The 21,548-nt window shown below is 53.7% G+C and overlaps 2 protein-coding genes across 2 annotated transcripts; one reads left to right on the plus strand and one right to left on the minus strand.

The window, feature by feature from the left end:
- The first annotated feature begins 7,487 nt into the window (after nt 1-7,487).
- Nucleotides 7,488-9,778, plus strand: LOC104314378 (C-C motif chemokine 4 homolog). Its single transcript, XM_009913844.2, has 3 exons — nt 7,488-8,519; nt 8,895-9,009; nt 9,354-9,778. Exons 1-3 carry the CDS (start codon nt 8,450-8,452, stop codon nt 9,439-9,441), a joined length of 273 nt encoding a protein of 90 aa, XP_009912146.2. The 5' UTR covers nt 7,488-8,449; the 3' UTR covers nt 9,442-9,778.
- Nucleotides 9,779-15,684: 5,906 nt separating this feature from the next.
- Nucleotides 15,685-21,313, minus strand: LOC104314379 (E3 ubiquitin-protein ligase TRIM39-like). Its single transcript, XM_069791591.1, has 6 exons — nt 20,622-21,313; nt 19,842-19,937; nt 17,963-18,193; nt 17,803-17,825; nt 17,191-17,303; nt 15,685-16,654 (listed from the first exon to the last, which is right to left on the minus strand). Exons 1-6 carry the CDS (start codon nt 21,063-21,065, stop codon nt 16,083-16,085), a joined length of 1,479 nt encoding a protein of 492 aa, XP_069647692.1. The 5' UTR covers nt 21,066-21,313; the 3' UTR covers nt 15,685-16,082.
- Nucleotides 21,314-21,548: the final 235 nt, after the last annotated feature.

Raw genomic sequence — 21,548 nt, forward strand, 5'->3', positions numbered from 1 at the left:
AGGTTCGTCAAGCAGGACCTCCCTTTCATGAACGCATTTTGGCTGGGCCTGATCCCCTGGTTGTCCTGCACATGCTGTGTGAGCGCACTCAAGATGAACCACTCCATAATCTTCCCTGGTACCACGGTCAGGCTGACAGGCCTGTAGTTCCCTGGATCCTCCTGGATGCTCCTGTCCCTTAATTATCTTCGTGGCCCTTCACTGGACTCTCTCTAGTATGTCCTTATGTCTCATACTGGGGAGCCCAGAACTGGACCCAGCACTCCAGGAGTGCCTCACCAGTGCTGAGCAGAGGGGAAGGGTCACCTCCTTGACCTGCTGGCAATGGTCCTCCTAATTCAGCCCGGGAGCCTGTTGGCCTTCTTTGTGGCAAGGGCACCTTGCCACTCTTGTCCAGTCTGGTGTCCACCAGGAGCCCTGGGTCCTTTTATCCAAACTGCTTTCCAGCTGGTCAACAACAACATACACTAGTGCCTGGGGTTGTTCCTCCACAGGGGCAAGACTTTGCACTTCTCCTTGTTGAACTTCACGAGCCTTTTGTCAACCCATCTCTCCAGCCTGATGAGGTCCTTCTGGAAGGCAGCATGTCCCTCTGGCGTGTCAGCTGCTCCTCCCAGCTTTGTGTCATCTGCAAACTTGCTGAGGGTGCACTTTGTCCCATCATCCAGGTCATTAAGATATTCAACAGTACTGGCCCCAGTACTGATCCCTGGGGTTCCCCACTGGTGACTGGCCTCCAGCTGGACTTTGTGCCATGGATCACAACCCTCCAAGCCCAGCCATTCAGCCAGTTCTCAGTCCCTGTCACTGCCACTTATCTAATCCATACCTCACCAGTTCGCCTGTGAGGATGTTATGGGAGCCTTACTAAAGTCAAAACAAACAACATCCACTCACTCCTCTGCCCTCATCCACCTGGGGAGCCATCTCATCTTTGAAGTCTACCAGGTTGGTGAGGCATCTGACTACTCACAGTCACAGTAACAGTCACAGGCCTCCACAAAGCAATCAAATGGCAGGATCTCACCCTGCTTTGGAGGGTCTTTGCAAGCGGGAGAGTCTTTTGCCACCTCAACCTCAGCCCCCAGGGTATCAGTGAGTTCTCTGGAAGGGGTGGTTTGTCACACTTGAGGTATTTTACCAGCCTGAACTGCTCCTTCCAAAAGCTCCCTTGAGTACAAGATGGCTTTTCTGGCCAAAAAGGTGAGAAATGAGTGGTGAAGAACCTGCCTGGCGTGGGAGAGACTTTCAAGCCTTTGCAGGTTGCTGGCTCGAGGCAGCTCCTGCCTGGGAAGCAGGGCAGAGCAGCAGCTCTGCAGGGAGAGAGGTGACCTGGGGCTTCCAGACGTCCTGCCACAGCCTGGGGTGCAGCTGGAGTCGAAGCCCCCCTCCACTGCAGAGAGGATCCTCAGGCCTGTGGGTGGGCTTCCGGGCCTGGATTTTCATCCCCAGAAGTACAAATCCCCTGCTTGGCTATCCTGGAGCTGCAAGTGAGAGTAGTGGAGACACTGTCCTTCACAAATTGGCTTGTCTCTGGCAGAGACAGAAAGAAGGTTCAGGGCTCCTGAGATAGGTGATGATCTGCTCCTCCTCACACTTACCCCCCCAGGGAGGATTTCTTTTGCACTCCTGCTTCCTTGCATGGTCTTATCCTGCGTTACAACCCAGGACACTGGTGCTGTCGGCTGTGGCAGGCTGCAGGCTCACTCTGCAAGTGAGCAGAGACATCTCCAGAGTGGCCAAGAATGTGCTTTTATTGGGGCCAAAGACTCTGTAAGTCCTGACGTGGGTATTGGGAAGGTGTGGGATTTTGCCAGATTCATAGCAAGCCCTGGCAGAACCAGCTCTGCTTTCCCTGGGTAAGTCTGAGCAGCTCTGGGCAGAGGTGCATGGCAGAACAAGAAGTGGCTCCAGCTTTTGGCTGAATTGCTGCAGAGCAAAACCAAATGATGGCTTTTTGCCACGGAAATAAATCATGCAGAAACCAACAGTGGGAGTTTTATGTTCTTCTGTGCTTGCAACTCACATGCTAGTGTCTGCATGGGGAAGTGACAAATGCCGGCTGCCGGCACTGTATTGCCGGGTGAGAAAGGTTGTGGCTGCAGAAAGACAGCTTTGTGGCTAACACCAGCCAGAGACAGCTTTGCTCATGGCAACTTCACAGCTTCTGCTTTCCAGCCTGCTGCCTGCAAGGAGCAAGCCACAGGGCTGGTGGCCCACGCGGTGCCATCTCGTTCGCTACACAGAGCACCAGGGGTGGTGGGGAGGTGTGATGGGGGTGTGAGCCCTGAGATGGTCAGTGAAGGAAAGAAGCCATCATTTACTGCTAATGAATTTGACAGAGCTGGAGGAGGAGGGTCTGCAAAGAGCTGCTGCAGCTGCAGTTGCTTGGTTGTGTCATCAGCACAAACCACTTAGCGCTTACAAAACTGCCCTTTGTCAGCTGTGATGTTGTTTCCACCAGAGTGCTGAGATGCCTCCTGGAAGGGGGGTACCTCTCCCTCCCCAGCTGCTCCTCTGCACTGCTGACCCCCTGCCACAGGACTCTGGCTTTGAGTCACCAGCTGCAACCCCGGCTGCAACCCTGGCTGCAACCCCGGCTGCATGCTCCTGCCAGGCTGCTCCCAGAGTAATTCACCCTCCTTGACTTCCGAGGCCAGCTTCTGTTTTCAGTTTTCTGTTTCTGTGCACTGGTTTTCGCTTCTCTGACAAATCCCAGAGCCCTCTGCTGTCACAGTTCCTGCAGTTTAAGTATTTATAAGCTGGCGTCTCTCAAGCTTCCTTTATTATTCCTGGAAATGAGCCACTTTTTATCATTTTAGCCTCACCCAGACTGGGGCATGAGATTTGTTTTGGTGCAGACAGGGTAGAAGAAGAAAGCTAGAATTATGCAGAGGAAGATTATAGAGAAGGATATTACAGTGGGTACTCAGTCGTCATCCCCTGAGATAGACAGTGACAAGGATTAGCCCAGAGGCTTTGGGACTCCTTCAAGTTCCCCCGAAATCCTGCCCTCGCCAAGAGCCACAGGTCACAAAGCACATTCTCCCAGGGCAGAGGGATGCAGGGTACTCTGCTTGCAGGTGATGGTGAGGGCTGTCCCCAGGCTGATGGGCCTGCCTTCCCCTGGGTGTACAGCACGTCCGTGGGGGCTGCACCACTCCAGCCCTGGCACCTTGGAGCACATAAAGGGATATTATCCCATCCCTGTCACTCCTGCTAGCCGTTTGATCCTCTTGCCCATAAGCCCACAAGTGGATGCGAGCTCTGGGGTGTAGGGTGCTCCATGTGGCAGATGCTGGTGGTTTCACCTGGGGCAGAGGTGCAGTGCCCCAGGGGTCACAGCCTTGTCCCTCTGCTTGCAGCCTGGGGCAAAGGCGATCCCTGACCAAGTCCAGCTCCCCTCCGCTCCCACTCACAGACTGTCCCCAGCAAGTCCCTCCTGTGGCTGCACCTCTCTGCACGGTCCCCAAGGGATGCAGGAGGCCGCATGGGGAGGCTGCAGGGCCATGGTACTCCAGCAAGCAGTGCCAGAGCTCCTGGAGCCCTCCCTTCTCCCCCAGGGGATGTGGGTGCCAGGCAGAGCCCGTGCTGGTCAGGGCGGCCGGACAATGGCCCTTTTGAAGGGCACAGGCCCATCTGGGGTGGCAAAAGCCTCAGCATCACAGACAGCATGATGGGACCTGTGCTGCAGAGCGCCTTAACCTACAAACAGCCCCCACACATGGGAAGTGGTTTGCAGCCTTGCAGCGAGCCCAAAATAAATCGTGAGGCTAGTAAACATCCGAGCTCCGCTGCCGGTCTCCGTGTGTGACCACTGCAGCTGGAAAGCTCACACCTTGCTGTGGCAGCTTGGGTCTCACACCTCCTGTGGGGTTTCCTACCCCACATGAGTGCCGGGGGGGGGGGACGGAACCGACACCAGACACATCCCTGCCAGCACACTGCAAAGAAGGGGACCAAGCCGGTACTGGTGGACATGGGGTCTTTGGGAGGTCCAAGGGCCATGCATCAGGGAAGTTCCCCAGCGGTGGTAATTAACCCTGGTCTCAGCCCACTCCGTGAGCAGGAGAAGGTCATGATGCTTGGCAATCCCTAAAGCACCCGTGGGGTGCAGCTGGCCCCCCTGCGCTTTGTGGGCTGCTTGCAGCCAGCCCACCCAAACCTCCTGGAGAGCTGGGCTCCAGGACCACTAATGAAAATGAAAGCAATCGATTTGTGGCTTGCTTCTTTTCCTTTTCACTTGGTTATGATGACCACACAAGGCCCAGTGGGTTCATTTATAAACTGGTTTTATTTTTCATCTTAGCAGGGCTCTGAATTTTCAGCCTGGTCTTCCTTGCTCTTTGTGGAGGACTCATCAAAGATCTGAGTGAGGTGAGCTGTCCCCCAGGGCAGAGGATGCAGCCTGGGCAGAGACACTTTGTCTGGTCCTCCCAGGCATTTGCAGGGTTTGAGGGATGCTGAGGAGTGTGGGTCAGGTGTGCCCCAGCCCCTGGAGGCAGCAGTCAGGGCGAGCCAGGAGCACAGCCCCACAGCTGCTTCCCTAAGGCTCAAAAATTGCTAAAACTCAAGTTTTTGCTGTTTCCTTCTTTTCATTTCATGCCAGGGATGGAGAAGGGTGTGGAGCAACAAGGCTCTTTTATTCCACTTTAATTTGCTTTGAAATACTATACACTTAATCCTCTTTGATTTGTTTTGTTTTGTTTCAAAAGAAAGGCCAGGAAAAATTTAAGGCATCAACCATTAGAAAGCAATAGTATTCCCTGGGGTATTTTTTTCAGAAAATGCCCTTGCTGGAGGAAGATTGAGATACCTTTTTCTTATCAACTACAAACATCTTCCCGGCGTGACACGATTTCAGGAACACACAAAGGGGTCTCTTGTGCAATGCTGCTGGCAGTGGCCGGCTCTTGCTCACGCCGCGCAGCCGGGATGGCCGTGCTCTCCCCTTCGCCCGGTGTGGTGGAGACAGATGGTTCCCAGTCACTCCCACAGGCACAGGTTCCCACTGGGGCCAGTTCCAGGACATGAAATCATCTAAAAAATTCCAACATTTCTCCAGAAATGTCAGGAATGGTGGGGGTGAAATTTCTGGACACTGATGAAAAGTCACTGGTGCCCGAGGTCTGAGCAAGGCAGGATGGAGACTGCTGCAGGTAGAAGTGGAGCTTGTCCTAGAAGCAGTTTCTGAACTCAGGACATTTTTAAGTACTTCCTTTTCTGAGCAAATCCTGACTCCTTAGCATTAAAACCGGCTGTAAATAGCAACTTACATCAGCCAGCCTCACCATTTTTTTCAGGGTTCCCCTTTCATTCAAGATTGAGAATTTCCCTATTGCTGCTATCACCAGATTTATTTTGGGCATTTGCTTTCCTTAACACTTTCTCCTGGGTTTTTTGGGGGGCTTGCAGCAAACCTCTGTCATATTCCTCTATGTAAACTGCTTCAGACAGCCTGTCCTGCTGACTCCAAGCACTGCCTGCTGGCGGTGGGGGAAAGGGGAGACCACAGGCTGGGTCATGGATCCTGAAACTGGCTGGAGCCACGGTGGGAAAACTTCCACCTTACACCACTGTTTTGCTGTGCTAGCAACCTCATTCCCCCTGAGGTGCTCCAGCCCACTCTTCCTTGGCCACCTCTCCATCTCAGAGCACCTCCTGGGTTAGATGGTCCTTCATCCAAGACACATAGCTTATCCTCTTTCTGAAAGGGGGAAGAGCTAGAAGAAATTACTTTCTCGCTTCATCATGACTAGAATGTGGGGGAGTGGGTAAGGAAACATTTTTTAGGAGCATGTTGCAACATCTCAGGGCATCACTGATATGACTATAGCCTCCCACCTCCAGCCTGGCAGAGTGGGGGCTTTTGTCAGATTTCTAGGGAAAAAACAGACCCCTGGGAAGCAAACGCCCTGACTTTGGGGTTATTTTTGGCTTTCAGCAGTAGAAAAGTTTCAGCCCTCACCTGGCCCCTGTAACACAGGTTATCCTAAACTGACTCAGTTAAACTGAGAAAATTTTTTTTTTATTAATTAAAAAATGGTCCCTGACAGTCCAAAATAATTTGGCATCTGCTTGACGACAAAGGTATAAAGTCATGGAGGTTTTCAGCTGCCTGAAACAGGAAAGTATCTCACTGAAAACATTCAAATAATCAATGCAGATTTCCAACTAATTCTCCTGTTTTAATGAAACTTGTTTTTTTATTAGAACATTTCTGCACCATAAATGGCATTTCTCCTGCCTGCCCTACCCACACTGTGTGCCTTGGGAGCAGGACAGGACCAGATGGCTGTAGGTGGCAGATCTCAAGACATGACCCATGAATGCTTGAAGGTACAATCACAGGGAACAGCTCAGAGGCAAACCATGCTCTTACGTACATCTACAAGTTATATTCCCTAAGCAACCAGACAGAGGAGCCAAGTAAGCTTACGCTAGCTCAGAGCCGATTTCTGGTCCAGCAGTCATCCGGCTGAACGCCGGGTTCCCACCTCCTGCCTGGCTGGGAGCCCTGCCTGTGGAGGCAGGCTTTCTCCTCATCCACCCAGGATATTTGGGGACAAGCAAGCTGACAAGCAGAGGAGGGAGTGAGGTCTGAACTGGTAAGTGAGCCTGCGAGGTGCCTCGCAGGTGCCTGCAAATGGCAAAAAGGAAGGATGGAGAGGGGACCAGACTGGCCAAGGTGTGGCCAGGAAGGATGTGATGCTCAGCTTGGCAAGAGCCACATTTTCTCTGTGGGGTAGATCTGCCCTCCCCAGCCAGGGCAAGAGGCAGGCACACTACCACTGCTCCCAGCAGGAGCCTCCTTGAGAGTGGACCACCTCTGGGACTTCTGTGCAAGTCCAGGACCGCATTGTGCTCCAGACTCCTCTCTGCCTGCATGGAGCAGAGCAGTTAACCTGCATGGAGCTAACATGCTGCAGCTGGTGGAGGGCTGTGCACGCCATGCAGCGTTGGAGTGATATTTGGAAAACACCAAGTTATTTGCAGAAGGCGCTTGGGTAGGTAGCTGGAAGCCTCTAATAGAAACACAGTGAGTCATTGCCCAGCACTGCGGTAGGGGTGCAAAAGTGCTGGCGGTGTGGTTGGGTTGCTCCACTTTACGTTATAGTCCCTCCACCGACTTTCAGGCAGCATCTGCCAAAGCACCACCACTCAGTGTTAGAGATGGACAGCCCTCAACTCTTGCCAGAGCATCCATCACCTCCTGGCCAGGCCTTTCCTCTCCTCCTCAGGGACAGAGAGGTGTTTGGTAGGCCATATGTAGGATGGTGACTTCTTCCCAGTGAGCCATCCTTGGTCACAGCCCTCACCCAGCCCTTGGAGAGCTGTGAGCTCTTACTCTCTCCCATGCAACGTGGTCATTCCTCCTTGTCTGTAGTCATTACAATTTTATCTTTTCTGCTGAGACTGGATACTCTTTTCTTGCCTTCTGGCAAATCCCAGTTTCTGCCCTTGTCCTCCAGTTAACCTGCCCCTGGCCTTCAGAAGCAGTGTGTTCTTTCTCACCCTGCTCCTGGAGCCCCTCCTGCCTCATCTTCAGGGTCACAGTCAACGTCTCCATAGTTCTTTTGGCTCTCTGCATCTCCATGCCAAGCAATGATAGGCCTCACCTATCAGTAGCTGCTGAAATTTAAGTGTCGAACCTAAACTGGTCAGTTAGGGTCTCCTTATAGGATCTGGAGCATGGCAGGCACCTCCAGGAGATAACGCCCCATCTCAACTCTTCTTTCCCTTACACTGAGGAGGAAACTCAAGTGCTTCAGCTTCTGGGACTCTTATTTCATGCCCACCAATACCTGCGTTGGTGCCTGCAGTGCTGTCACCACTGCAGGACATGCCCTGAGTTCCCTCAGACTATGTGAAGCACATACAGGACATGGAGCCCACTGGTAACAGCTCACATCTCGTGCTACTGGGGCGGCACGGGCTGTGCAGATGTAGGAGGGTAACAGTCCAGGGTAGAGGAGACCTCAGCCCCTTTTCCCCTAACCAGCCTCATCCTATCCATGCTTTTTAGTCCATTTGCACAGCTCTTGGAAGGATGCACTTTTGCCTCCAAGCTGCTTGGGCAAGTTGGGTAATTAAGGGCCTGCTGACAAATGCAGGAACCTCCACAGGGGAACTTCTTACTAAGGGACATGCATGAAAGAAGCAGAAATAGCAATGGTTACTGTTTCATATCCTGTGTCACTGGGGAGGCTCTGAATTGAGGGGGGAGCTTCGTCCTTCCGGGGCTGGGGCTGTTGCTCCGTTCCACCATGACACTGCACCATGAGCAGCCTCTTCTCTGTGGGAAATTCCACCATGCCTACGCAAGCTGCTGCACGGACCAAATCACCCCATAAATTGGGCAGCTGCTGACTGTCTCAGCATCAGACAGAAAAGAGGCTTTCAAGCTCCACTTGCCTGCTTCAGCTCCGGCCACCACTTCTCAGCTGACATGAAGGTCTTTGTGGCTGCCCTCACCATTCTCATCGCTGCTCTCTGCTACCAGACCTCCGCTGCACCGAGTAAGCCAAGCTCTCCCCCTCCTCTCTAAATAGGAACAGGAAAGATGTTGCTGATGGGACAGGGTCCCTTCTGCCAGCCCTTACACCTCTGGGTCCCCTCCCATGTCAGACCCCCCTCTGGCAGGTGCTCCATGGCCTTTGGGGCTCTCCTGCCATGGGAAAGGCACAGCTCAAAGCACGGGATGGGCTGTATCAGTGCCAACTCAAGTTGAACCCAAAAGATTTCTCTTTGAAGGAAGAAGAAAAAAGACCTCATCTTTCCTCTTCCTCCTCCACATCCTCCCCACTCCCCAGACCCGGGGGTTTGCGGTCCCAGCTCCCTGCCCCTGGTCCCCATCCCTTGCCACTGCTGACGACTGTCTTTGCCCTTCACAGTTGGCTCCGACCCACCGACCTCCTGCTGCTTCAGCTACACCTCCCGGCAGCTGCCACGCAGCTTCGTGGTGGAGTACTATGAGACCAACAGCCAGTGCCCCCAGCCAGCCGTCGTGTAAGTCCTCTCCTCCTGGGTGGTGGTGGGCTCTCCCTTTGGGCTGAGGATCCAGAGAGGGAAAGACCCCTTTTCAAAAGACAGGGGATGGAGGCTGGCCCCAGGGGATGGGAGCGATAGGGGGACAAGAGGTGCAAGGTGATGCTCTGTGAGCTCAGCGCACAGGGGGCTCGCACCGGTTCTGGTCCACCATTTTGCAAACTAACTGGTGGCTGCTTGATGTGATGGGCATGGCATGCTGCATGCCCAAATTCTGCTGATCCTTGGGAGAGGCTGGGTTTGGGACAGGGCTCCTCTCCATGCAGCACTCTCCCACTGAAAACTTACCTGTCTGCACCCCACAGGTTTATCACGAAGAAGGGCCGCCAAGTCTGCGCCAACCCTGAGCAGGACTGGGTCCAGGAGTACATGAGCGATCTGGAGCTGAACTGAGGTGCCGGGACAGACCCTGCCACCCTGTGTCACCCGGCTGCCAGGATGGGCAAGTCACAGCCAGCTGCGGGCTCTGTCAGAAATGTTTCAATGTCATTTAAAGCTAGTTGAGCAATGAAAATGTTCCAGAATCTAACTTTAGTATTTTGATATTTACATATTTAATTTTTATAGGGGTGGGATAAGGTGCAATAACTCCACTCCAGACAAATAAGAATATTATTTAATATATTTTTTAAATGAAGACACATGCTCAGGTTATATTTTCTGTATTTAATTAATTGTATTTTTTGTAATATTTAATTCCAATTTTGAGAAATAAATATTTTTGTAAGAACTTTCTGGTTTTGCCTCTATTACGATTCTTTGCAGTGACAATAGCTGAAATTATAATAGTGGCAACATGTTCTTTATCCCCTTTTCTACACTGTCGAAACACCCACGAGCTTTTGCTATCTGAACATTCTGGTTTGCAAAATAAGAAGAGAAAAGCCATGAAGGAGGAGGTGTGAGAAGGGCATAGATTACATTCAGGTAGCTTGGCTCACTCTTTTGATAAGGTATTTAATCACTGCTCATTACAACTACTGGCAGCTAGTTAAATTCCATTGCTGGTCCCATTATAGTCAATTAAAACATTACCTTCAGGGGCTGAAATTTAACATGTTGGCTGTTTCAGGGAAAGTTTTCTGAGAGCTGCAGCTAAAATGGATCAGCTATTCCCAGAGCTGAGGATGGAAAAAATATGTTTCACTACAAGAGTATTAGAACTATTTCATTAAACTCTCCTTAGCTGGGACATGAGGCTTAGCAGATGTGTCCCTCTATGAGAAAAGGTGCTTTTTCTCTATGCCTCCAAAACCTGCCCATCTCTGGAGATGCCTGCCCAGAGGCACAGCATCCAGAGATGCAGTGTTCCCCTGCAATCACTCTGCCAGAGCCCAGCCTCAGGGCAGGATCTGCCCCTGCAAGGAGACATCTCCACTGCAGCCCTACGGCTGGCCTCTCACCAGTGCCAAAGGAGATGGAGCCCACACCACTGACGGCATTTGGGTTGCTCTAATCAGCTCTGGACATGCGCTGTTGGATGAATGAGGGTTTGGGTTCCTCCTGCCTGGACCTTGGGTGCCTATAGGGCAGCCCAACGAAAAAGGTTCAGGTCAGAGACCTGTCTGCACTCAGCTCACCCCACAGTGTTTTCATACTGAATTTGAGAGGACAAACATGAACATCAGTGAGACACAGGGGAGCAGAGCAGAAAGGGGGCTCCTGGGGAGTGTGAAGATGAGCAGACACAGGGCCGAGGCTATGTGGGAGCCGTGCAGTGAGAGGAGCCTCAGGTGGGGCTGGAACGGACCAGGGGGATGTGGGTGTTTTTGGTGGAGGAAGGAGCATATCAATTATGTCAGGAGCCTTGTCACTTCAGGAACTGCAGCCCCCAGCTCCTCAGCCCACGGGGCAGTGTGTACCCCATCAGTCATCCCACTACAGCGCTGACTGCACCTAGCCTAAAATAGCATCCAGGGAGAAGGAGGAGGGTGAAACAGAGAGATGTGCCAGCGAGCAGGACCCCTTCCCCAAGATGCTGCTGGGAGGGAGCCCATGGCTGGGAGGTTCAGGTGGACATCACCATGAAGGCAGCTGTGCCTTGGTGACAAAAAGCTGCTCCTGCATGTGGGGGAGGTAGCTTTGGTCACAGCCCTGACTCCAGAGGCACTGCATGCCCCAGGGCCAGCTCCAGGAGCAGGGCTCATTGTGGCCATGCTGGAGGTGAGGACACCTTGGCCGTTGGGTACTATCCAGCCCCATAACTGGGTGCCAGAGCCCGGTAGCTTCACCCTGAGGAATGAGATTTGCACAAAGCTGGGTGCCCAGAGCTGCCCTTGCTCCAGGGAACAGCAGGAGCAGGGGTCAGGACAGGGAGACCTGCAACAGGATCATCCCAAAATGGCTTGAGCCTCCACAGTCCCTCTTGGATACAAGCCCCACCTGTCCCTGTGGCACTGGGAGCAGTCCCGCAGCCTTGGGGTTTCTTGCCAAAGGACACACAGTGCAGTATCATCTGAGGAGCACCATCCAGCCCGTGAACTGTTTGAGCCTGTTGTAAACAACCCCAAGTGCCAACATCCTTAACAAGCCGGGTCACATTCAAGCCACCCACAGCAGACACCTACGCTGGGTACCTCAGCTAACTCCTCACCGCTATTCTGAGAGCCTGCAGGGAGTCCTGAATTGCTCGTGTTTTTCTTGATCTTACACCCACCTACGTGTGACAGCTCAGAGGAGCCCTCCAAGTGCATGCGAGGAATACAGCATCCTTATTAATCCACACCCCCAGGCACAGAGGTGTGAACGAAGCCTGCACGAGCAAGGCAAAGGCAGCCAGCAGCTTTCAGCAAGCCAGCAGCTGCCTCCAAGGCCCGCAAGCAGCGTTGTGCACATGGAGCAAGCATCTCTGGTGATCTTCAGAGCCGCCACATTTTGCAAAGGAGGAGGAGCAGGAGGAGTGCAGAAAGGTGGCCTGGAGCAGGGACAGGCAGGGGCTACAGTACCCATGTTGCCATTAGCTCAAATCTGCACCCAGGGATTACAGTGCCCACAGCAGGGGATATACTTTCCATATACATTGATGCAGCTATTTGAGGCTGACCTCACTGCTAGAGCTGAGTGGTACAAGAAAACCCTCACACCATGCAGCCCTTGGAGGAGCCCCAGGATGCCCCGGTGCTCATGCATGGGACTGAGGTGCTAATCGTGATGGTCATCCCTCCTAGAAACAGCCTCGCAGGGTGCTCAGGGAGCACCCACTGGAGACAGGGCAGGTGAACCCAAGAAGCAGAGGGCACTAAGCCCAAGGCAGCAGATGAAGAGAAAGGAGAGGCTGGGACCCAAGAAGAGGGTGGCTTGCAGGGGGTTTCCTCTGGATTCAGACCAAGACAAGAGCAATGGTGTCAAGGGCTTCAGAATTTGTAAACTACTATAAGAGAGACTCATCCTGAAACCAGAGCATGGTGTTTACTGAATATTTTGTGCAATGTATATAAAAGTAAATATTTTTAACAAAAACCCCGGGAAAGCCTAGCTGTGAACAGAACTAAAATCATTACTATGATAACATCATTATTATAACATACATGCACATTATGTATTTGTTGTTTATATCACCCTGGTGTGTCTGTAGGCTTTTTGAGGTATAACAACAGCCAGGGGAGTTGGAGGTCAGAGTCTGGCATTGCACAGAAGAGGGAGCTGGGCTGTGCTGATGGAGATACATTTTGATGGTAATCAAGGTTCATGGTCTGATGGCTTTTACATCTCCACTTTTTCAGAGGAATTAGACACCCTGAAGGCAAAACACCTGTACACTCAGAAGCGCCAGCTCTGTGCGTTCCTCACCATCCCAGGGACCTGTGCCCTGGCTTGCTGCAGCGAGGAGACGCTCAGCCCTCCACCCGAAACAGCTCTTCCCAGAGACACCAAGATGGGGGACCATGTCTCTTCTGGGGGGCCAGCATCCAAAAAAGGCATGTAAAAGTGGATGGTTTTGCATGCTGCATACGAAAGCAATGTTTTCCTAAAGTAGCACTATATCCCATTCTTCCAGGGCTGAGGAAGACATAGAAGTATTATGCTAGAAATAGTGCCTGGTTATCACCTTTTCCGTAATGGCCAACATAAGGCAGATGTGGCAATGAAGACCAGGAAGAACATTTCTGCTTATTTCTTAGAAAGGCACAGACAACTACTCACATGCCCGTAAGATGACAACAAAGCATTTTCCGCTACACTAGAAGAGAAAGAACTGCAGGTCTGTAAATTTTGCTGGGGAGAATCTTAATAGGGGACACTGTCAATGCCTCTGGGTGACCAAACTGCCCCAGGAGCTAAAGCCTAAAAATATGACATTAATCTAGATTGCTCAGAAAAACAGCTCCCTGATCACCCAACCCCAAACCATGGCCATTCCGCCACACGTAGTATCCCAAGAGATTACTGCCCTCAGTAAAACCAGACACCTTGAGCAGATCAGTCCTGGGACCCTGGGACCACAGCAAGAGACTGTCTCAACCCAAAATGTCCCTGCAAAACACATATATGCCCATCTTCCTTCAGCATATGGAAATCAAATGGAACTGGTGTGACTGTGATTAGTCTGGCACATACTGGTCAGCCCCTTTGGTAATAAATAACCTTATGATGCCATGTGAGGGTCACCAGCTTGCTTGGAGCTGGGGAGCAGGAGCACTTGCGGGAAGACCCACATGCTCGGGTCAGACCATGCTGTGCCGCGCAGCCATCCCTCACGGCTGAGGCAGGTGGTCCAAGCAGGACCTGGTCCTTGCTGGGTAGGATCGGTGTGAAGGCCAGAGCCAGGCAATAAATGTGTTTCCACTGAGAACAGGGGCAAGCTCAACTTGTCATGACTTAAACAGAAAACCTGCTTGCAAATAGCTTTAGGAACAGCTTTAGCTTTAAGTTAGCAGGGAGCTCTAAAAGCCAGGTCCCAGTGCTCCTGGCTTTTCTCTAGCTGCCCATTGCCAACCAGTCTGGGCATCTCAGGGCAGACTGGTATCTGCCCCAAGCAGTTTCTTAGTTGCAAGTGATGTGGAGAGTCCACCAGATGGAAAATTTTATAGCATATTCAGAGCTATCTCATGCCTTCAACCTTTCCTCTCCTTTCTGGGAGAGACAAATTCACAATTTCTAGGAATGATTTGGGTGCTGCGTCGGGGTGAGTTCACATCCTTTCTGCTCATTCATTTCTTCACCCTATTTGCAAGATCTCTGAACTGTTGCACTTCCTCCCGCCTATTCTAGAAATGCTCTTCGTGCTTCCAACACCACAGCGAGTGCCACTCATCTGTCAACTTGCCATGGTCAGATTACTTTTGCTTTCTGGACAGTTTCCATCCCACCACCTTGTCCTGCCCCTGGTTCAGTGACATTTAGCCTGATCCCTTCCCAACTGTCACCCTGCACAACAGGTTTCCCTGGCTGTCCTCACCACTCCCCCCCCCGCCAAATTGCCTCTTCTTCCAGTCCTCTGTCAAGACCTCAAAGTTCCTGTCCTTTCCTAACTTCTCAGGCTCCATAAACACCCTCTGTAAGATCTCCATGGAGGTCAATGAGCTGCAGAGCCCACCAAGACCCATTGCCCTTCTTCTTCCTGGGATATGACAAAGCTGGGACTGGGCTCTTCTAGCTCATCTCTTCTCTCTGCCATGCAGCTTCGAAAAGAAAGAGCCTGAAGCTGAAGGGAGGAGGGTGGGACTCCCCAAAATGCAACAAAACTCAGCTGAGAGGAACTACCTCAGGTCCAGCATCATTTTTCACTAGGAGACCCCTAAAGCACCATCCAGGACACACCGAGAGAAAGGGTGCTGAGCATTTCAGACCATGCTTTATCAAATCTCATTTTATTTTAATTGAATTGGTTTTTAAATTGAGCAGCTTCATTATTTTTGTCTAAAGAGCATGCTCTGCAGCTGCTCCAGCTGGCCGTCCACAGCTGCTGGCATTGCCTCCACCCTGCCTGCCCCCAGGGCAGTATCTCCTGTCTCCTGGCCCTGGTCCACAGGCACTTTGGTTTAAATGAGTAGGACTAGATGATGCCACACTTGAACTTAAGGACCTGAGAGCTTTTCCTCCAGAGACAGGTTGGCAGACTGCTTGAGGCAAGAACCTCGGGCAGCAATAGAGCCTGGAGGAAAAGGGATGTCCCAGGGGATGGAGAGACCAAAGGTGACCTTTGGAGACATCAGCAGAGGCTGGGTTATTTTTCTTTCCCTGGGTTTTGCAGCCCTTGAAGTGCCCCCACCTGTGGTGGGCAACTCACTGCTTCCCATGCTTGGAGATTTCCCACCCATGGGGCTTGTGAGGGGAGGTGGAAGGGCTGGAGCTACCAGACCTAGAGGTCATCTCCCTGCCAGCGGATGAGAGAGCAGCCCAGGACCACCCACACCCATACAGAAGTCCCCTCGCTTTCACCGCAGGTCCCAGCACCACGAGGCTGAAGTGTGGCCAACTACACAGGCAGCTGCCACTACCGAATCCCTGCCTGACAGGTGCCCAGCTTGCTGTGGTGTCCCACTGATGCCACAGCAGGATCTCTCGAGGACCCTCTCTGGGCTGCAGATGACCAGGTCCAGCAGCACCCTTTGCCCTCTGAGATGTTGCAGATTAGCTGGGGCTAACGAGCAGGGATGGATGCACCATAAAACCACAGTGCTAACCACACAAGGCTCCCCAAATCAACCCTTTATTGCCTTGTTCCAGTACAATTCACACCAAAATCAGCACTATGCAGCAGGCTGGGCACGTATCCTTCTCCAGCAGCCTGTGAGATGAGCAGCAGGGCAGTGGTGGTCAGTGGGATCCCCTGTCCCCGTCAGCAGCACAGAGGGTTGTGGCACATCCCCACTGCAAAGTGCCCTTTCCAGCACAGGCATGGCACGGGGTGGGTGTCACACTTGGCAGGTGACCTCCAGCAGCCAGGAGCATGCGGGGACCCTTCCATGATGCTCACCAGGGCACACAGATATTTCCCTGGTGCTGCCCCACCATCACCCTCCTGCTCACAGGAGGAGCCAGTCGGGCTCCCAAGGTCTCTGCCCGCCAGTGGGAAGCCAGAGCAGCTGCTGTCACAGGATGATGCACCCGGTCCCCTGCGTGTCCCTGACCCAGGAGATCACCAAGGGCTCTGCATTTCTGCCCCCCAAAAAGGCACCCAGGAAAAAGAGAGGCCTGAGGTTCCCTGAAAACTTGTCAGTGAAGGTGTAAATGTGGGAGCGGTCGCTCACATTGTAAAAGGAGATTTCTCCTGCCTCGTAGTCCAGGAAGATCCCAATGCGCCGGGGTCTTACGGTCAGGGTCAGTGGGGAGACAGGCAAGGTGAGGGCCTCGTAGTTGCCCCCATTTTGCAGCCGCAGCAACCAGTAGCCATTGTCTGGGGAGAAGAGGACATTGCCTTTCCGGCTGGCAGACTCCTGGCACAGCCCCAGGCCCCACTCGGGCTTGTCTCCCACTTGCACCTCCCAGTAGCAGCGGCCTGAGAAGAAGACCTGACTCCCCAGCACTGCCGGAGTGGTGCTGAACCTCTTGGGGTTGTCAAAGAGGGACAGAAGCAGCTTCTTGCTCCCGCGCCGCACACTCTTGCGGTCCTCGGATAGGGTAAGGTCAGGGTGTGCCGTCTCAGGGTCCAGAGTCACATCCACTGGAGCGAGAGAAGGGTGGAAGGACAGATGGGGCTTCAGGGGTCTGCAGGTGCAGGCACGAGTGGGTGTCTGCAACCCAGATGCTGGGCTCTTCCAGCTCTTCCTACCTCTTACATTTATTTGCTTGTGCCTGTGGTTTTGCACAGCTCCCAGCACTGCCTGGCAGTGGGGAACTGCAATACATAAAATCATGCTAACTATAAACCATATCAAAATATTTGGCATCTGGCTGCAGAGCAGGAACAGAATAAGGGTGGCTCTGCAGCCCCCGGCACAGCTTCAGAAACAGCCAACACTGAAAACAAGAGTTTGTGGGCAACACAGAGCCTGAAACTCCAGAGCGACCTCCTAGCCTTCAGGGTCACCTCACAACCCATCCAGAATGAGGAAGGTGTCCCCACCATGGAACCAGCCTGAGCTCATCAGTATACAAACTGGGACCAGCTGGACAAAGCTTGTTGAAAAAACCTCCCCGTGTCCCAGGGTATGGGGGGTGGACTGCAGCCAGGAGCTGGCACAAAAGCAGCTCCCTTACCTTTGAACTTCTTCAGCATTTCCCTCATGCCCAGGCAGTGCTCGGGGATGCTGTAGTTTTCCTTCAGGGTCACAGACACAGCCTTGGGGGACTGGAACTTCATCCCCTCGCACCTGAAAGGAGAGTGATGCCCATGGGCTGTATCCAGAGCCCACAGCACAGCCAGTCTCCTGCTGGGGTCGGGTTTAATGCCTTTCTGTTGGCTGCATGGAGGCATCTCCTCCCTTGAGCTCTTTGGCTGTGAAGAGCACTAGGGATAACTGCTGGCTTATCAGCAAGCCTGATGGGACCAGAGCTAAAGGATGTGGGGACCAGCAGTACCAGTCCCTGGGAAAGAAGGAGCAAGGCCACCTGGGCAGCATGTCCCTTAGGAGAGGACACATCTCACACACCACAAGGCCAGGCAAGCCCTTGGCTCTGGGGCTCTGGAAGAAGAGGATGGAGTCTCTTCTCCCGCCCCTGCTGGTCTCAGTCCTTTCTTTGTCAGCCCCAGGGAGGACCAAACCAGATGCTGGGCAGGGAGAACAGGGGGTGGCTGGCATGGAGCAGACATGAACATCTCAGAGCCTGGAGGCAGCCAGGATGGTAGAGGGAACGAGCACAGGTACCTACCTGCTCAGGATGCTTTTCATGTCCTAGAAGGAGAAGAGAAAAACCATTCTGGGTGTGAGGCTCCAGAGCCTCATGCCCACCAGCCAGCCTGGCCCTGGCCACCCACCCAGATGGCAAAGGCATCGAGGCTGAGTTAGTGGGGCTGGTGGCATAGCCTGACCTTGAGCAGCCTGTCAGCTGGCTGCTGGGTCTTCTCCTTTATCTCCAGGATCAGGTCCTCCAGCAAGGACTTCTGCTCCACCAGCCTGGCCAGGTTTTCATTGATCATCAGCAGAATCCGCTTCTCCTCTTCCTCCAGCTTCTGGAGTAGCAGCTTCTCCTCGTCAGCCAGCAGCCGATGCAGCTTCCCGAACTCACTCACAATCCTCTCCCGCTTTTTCTTTACTGTCTCCTTGCAATAAGAAGATACACTGGGTGAAACAAGGCGCTGTTAGCCAGGCAGCTGTGACAGAGACGGATTCTCTGGCACCCATGCCCAGCATCAGGCCCTGGGAAACCACCTCATTTTTTTGGTAAGTGCATGTATTTAAAAAAACAGCCAGAGGCTAACTGCTGTGCTTTCACCTCGCCTGAGTTCCTGTTGGACATCCTCAGTTTACCAGCAGTAGGACTTTGCCTGGGGCATTTCTGCTCAGCTGGACCTCAGATGTCTAACGAAGTCTCCGTGCAGCACAGGGGACTGGTGGGGCTGCTAGGCTGCAAGGACATGCCATCAAGTGTCGGGGCAGGTTTTTATTAGATATGATACAACTCATCCCTCCAGCTAGATTCAGGCTAACCCACTGCTCGGGCAGCCCAGAGGAAATGCTCTACGTCTGGAAAAACCCAGAGCAATGGGAAAGAGGTGGAAGAAGCCCCGGGGCTGGGGAGGATGGAAAGAGGGAGACAGGGAGGACTCCCCGATTGTCTGAGAGCTCTCACTACAGCCAGCAACTGGCAGGGTCTGCCAGTGCTTTAGGGGTTTTCGCCTGAGCCCTAAAAATTGGCATTTTGCTTGAAACCTGAAGCGCCAGGAAAACACACTGCAGTTAGCTAGGACCGTGAAACCTCAAAATGCAGAAGATAAATGAAAGGAAACTGAACTGCCTTTATTTTTATGTCCAAGCACATGATTTCTTGGATCTGAGTCACAAAGGCTTGATAGGCCAGGATGGTCACAGCCACCTCCCCCCTACCGCTCACAAGGGACATTTTTTTCTTTTTACTAAAAAAGGATGACAACGCTGGGCCGGGAGGAAGCCAGAGGCAGCTGAGCTGCGGCCCTGGAGCCCTGAGTCAGGTTGGTGGTGCAAGAGTGACATGGCTTTTTCACAGCCTCCATCCCCAGCCTTGAGGGGGGTGGTGGGCACACAGGGGCACCCCAAAAACCCACCACCCACTTGGCTGGGCTGTGGCAGGCAGGCAGAGGTGCTGTGCAAAAAACTAGAGGAGTCCAGAGAAACCTGTTTTCCCTGCTAAAGCTGATTAATCATCAACTCTAGCTCAGGGCTGGACAACTCCGTCCAGCAGTTTCGTTTCCTTTTCTGCAGTTACTTTTACTTTCCAGCTTCCACCCTGGAGGGACATGAAATGCAGCTGTTTTGCTGGTGTCATATCTCCCCAGGACTGCCTGGAGTCCGGCAGAGGTGCAGTAATTCAGCTTTTCCTTTTTTTAATGAAAACACTTCTAGTTCCTATTGTTGTGACGTAGAGCTCACCCTATGGCTCACGCCTGGCTTGTAACTCAAGCACACATTGTAAAACAGAAGGCAAATAAAAAATACCCAGTGTCTATTTGTTTTACTGGCAGACAAGCCCCTGTGGTTTCAGTGGAGCTGCCGTGCTGCTCTTTGCAAAGCATTTCTTTGCAAACCTTTTTAATTTTTAGTAGAGCCACACACAGTCACTGAGCCTGTCTTCCAGCACCAGTCCTCCATACAACAGCAGGACGCTGGGACATGTTCCATCCTGAGGAGTATGCCAAATTCACGGCCACAGATAAGATCATAATTGCCGATCTCTCTGAAGCCCATTCTTTAAGAATTAAGCCAGGCACCTGCCTTGCACTCCTGGGTTTTCATCCTTTCTGCTGACTCACGCTTCCTCACGTCCTCCACTTCCTTCAAAAGGTGCTCCAGGGATTTCTGGAGTTTGACCTGAAAATAGAAGAAATGGGCTCAGCTCACCCCAGCAGCACCCACCGAGCGCTGCAGTTCGGCCGGGCCCTCTCTGCCCTGGGACTGCTGGTGCCAGCAGGCAGCCAGGGGACAGTGACCCTGCACCAGGCAGTACCAGCCCTGGCACCCGAACCCAGCAGCTGTGCTCTTCACTTCACTCGCAGCATTAACCCTTTCCGCACTCCTTGGGTTTCCTCCATATTTTTCTTACTATTTAGGTTTTGGAGAACAAAGTGACCGCTCCCCACAACGCTGGGGCGCGGGGCGGCTGGCAGCACGCTGCCAGGAGCGTCGCTGGGACATGTGGTTTGGGTGCACCCCTCCACCAAGGCAAAACGTCCCCAGGGCAGGACCCACCACCCCCACTTCTCTGGGGGGTCACAGAGGGGCAGGGAGCCAGGCTGCCTCCGTGCACCCGGATGGACAGGGGTGAGCCCGGGTGCCGGAAAATTTGGGAGCCAGTGGGTCCAGCCTCGTTCCTGCAATGAGAGCAGCTGGGTGGGTGCTGCCGTCTCTGCCACCCCCTCCTCTGCTTTGCCAGCGGTGCCGCTGGGGCTGTTGGGAGAGGGGCGGTGGGGTCCTGGCGGCCGATCCCCTCGGCGCCAGTGTGCCCAGGGTGCATCGGGGCAGGACGGGGACCCCCGGAACCCCAACCTCCCCTACCTTGTACACCTGTGCAGCCTCCTCGATGGGGTAGACGGTGTGCGAGCGGTGGTGCAGGGACTCCCGGCACACCACGCAGATGGCTTCCTCATCCTCCTCGCAGAAGAGCTTGAGGCGCTCATCATGCTGGGCGCAGAGAGGGGTCCCCGTCCCCGTCCCTGTCTCCGTCCCTGGGCCACCCCGCAGCCCCAGCTGCCGGATGCTCTCCACGATGTTGGCCAGCTGCCTGTTGGGTCGGAAGCCGCTGCGGTGGCAGGAGGCCCGGCACTGCGGGCAGGAGAAGGGCCCGTCGGCCCAGAGACCCTTCTCCTGGCAGTGCTTGGCGATGCAGCTCCGGCAGAAGTTGTGCCCGCAGTCAACGCTGACGGGCTCGCTCATGTACTCCAGGCAGATGGGGCAGATGGCCTCCTCTTGCAGCCGCTCCAGGGCACCCGCCAGGGCCATGGCAGCCTCTGCGGCCGGGCAGCCTCGCTGCGCGCTTCCTTCCCCCCAGAGTCAACCAGCAAACGCGGGCTCGCCGGCAGGCGCGGCTGCAGTAGCCTCACGGCGAGGCAGCGCCGGCAGTGCCACGGGAGGCCGGAGGAGAAGCCGGCCTAGCTGTGGTGCGGCACCGGCGGTGGGAGCCTCGGCACTGGCTGGGGGAGGAGCGTTGCACGGGCCGGGACAGCTGCAGCCAGCCTTAAAGGCTGGGGCTTCCTCCAGCTCCGGCGGGTCAAAGAGAAATAAAAACCCTGCCAGGAGAGTGGGACAAATTAGGAAGCACCAGAAATAATCCCTGCCCATAGATAGCCCCGGGCACTGGGATGGCAGAGGTGACAGGGTCGCCTCTGGTGTTTGCTGAACCGAGCAGCCCACGGCTGCAGTGTGAGCCCTGGTGTTGCCTGCCCGCTGCGTGCTCACAAGCTGCCTGAAGGTGCTAGGTGAGTT

Source organism: Haliaeetus albicilla, chromosome 9, assembly GCF_947461875.1.
Source record: "Haliaeetus albicilla chromosome 9, bHalAlb1.1, whole genome shotgun sequence".
NCBI lineage: Eukaryota > Metazoa > Chordata > Aves > Accipitriformes > Accipitridae > Haliaeetus > Haliaeetus albicilla.

Bases quoted from the DNA above. Each gene is read 5' to 3' on its own strand.
- LOC104314378 (XM_009913844.2), top strand. From the start codon at position 8,450: ATGAAGGTCTTTGTGGCTGCCCTCACCATTCTCATCGCTGCTCTCTGC. The intron at 8,520-8,894 runs GTAAGCCAAGCT...TGCCCTTCACAG, and splicing joins CCAGACCTCCGCTGCACCGA to TTGGCTCCGACCCACCGACC. The intron at 9,010-9,353 runs GTAAGTCCTCTC...TGCACCCCACAG, and splicing joins TGCCCCCAGCCAGCCGTCGT to GTTTATCACGAAGAAGGGCC.
- LOC104314379 (XM_069791591.1), bottom strand. From the start codon at position 21,065: ATGGCCCTGGCGGGTGCCCTGGAGCGGCTGCAAGAGGAGGCCATCTGC. The intron at 18,194-19,841 runs GCAGGTGCCTGG...TCTTATTGCAAG, and splicing joins TGAAAACCCAGGAGTGCAAG to GAGACAGTAAAGAAAAAGCG. The intron at 17,826-17,962 runs GTCAGGCTATGC...TTCTCCTTCTAG, and splicing joins CAGCTGACAGGCTGCTCAAG to GACATGAAAAGCATCCTGAG.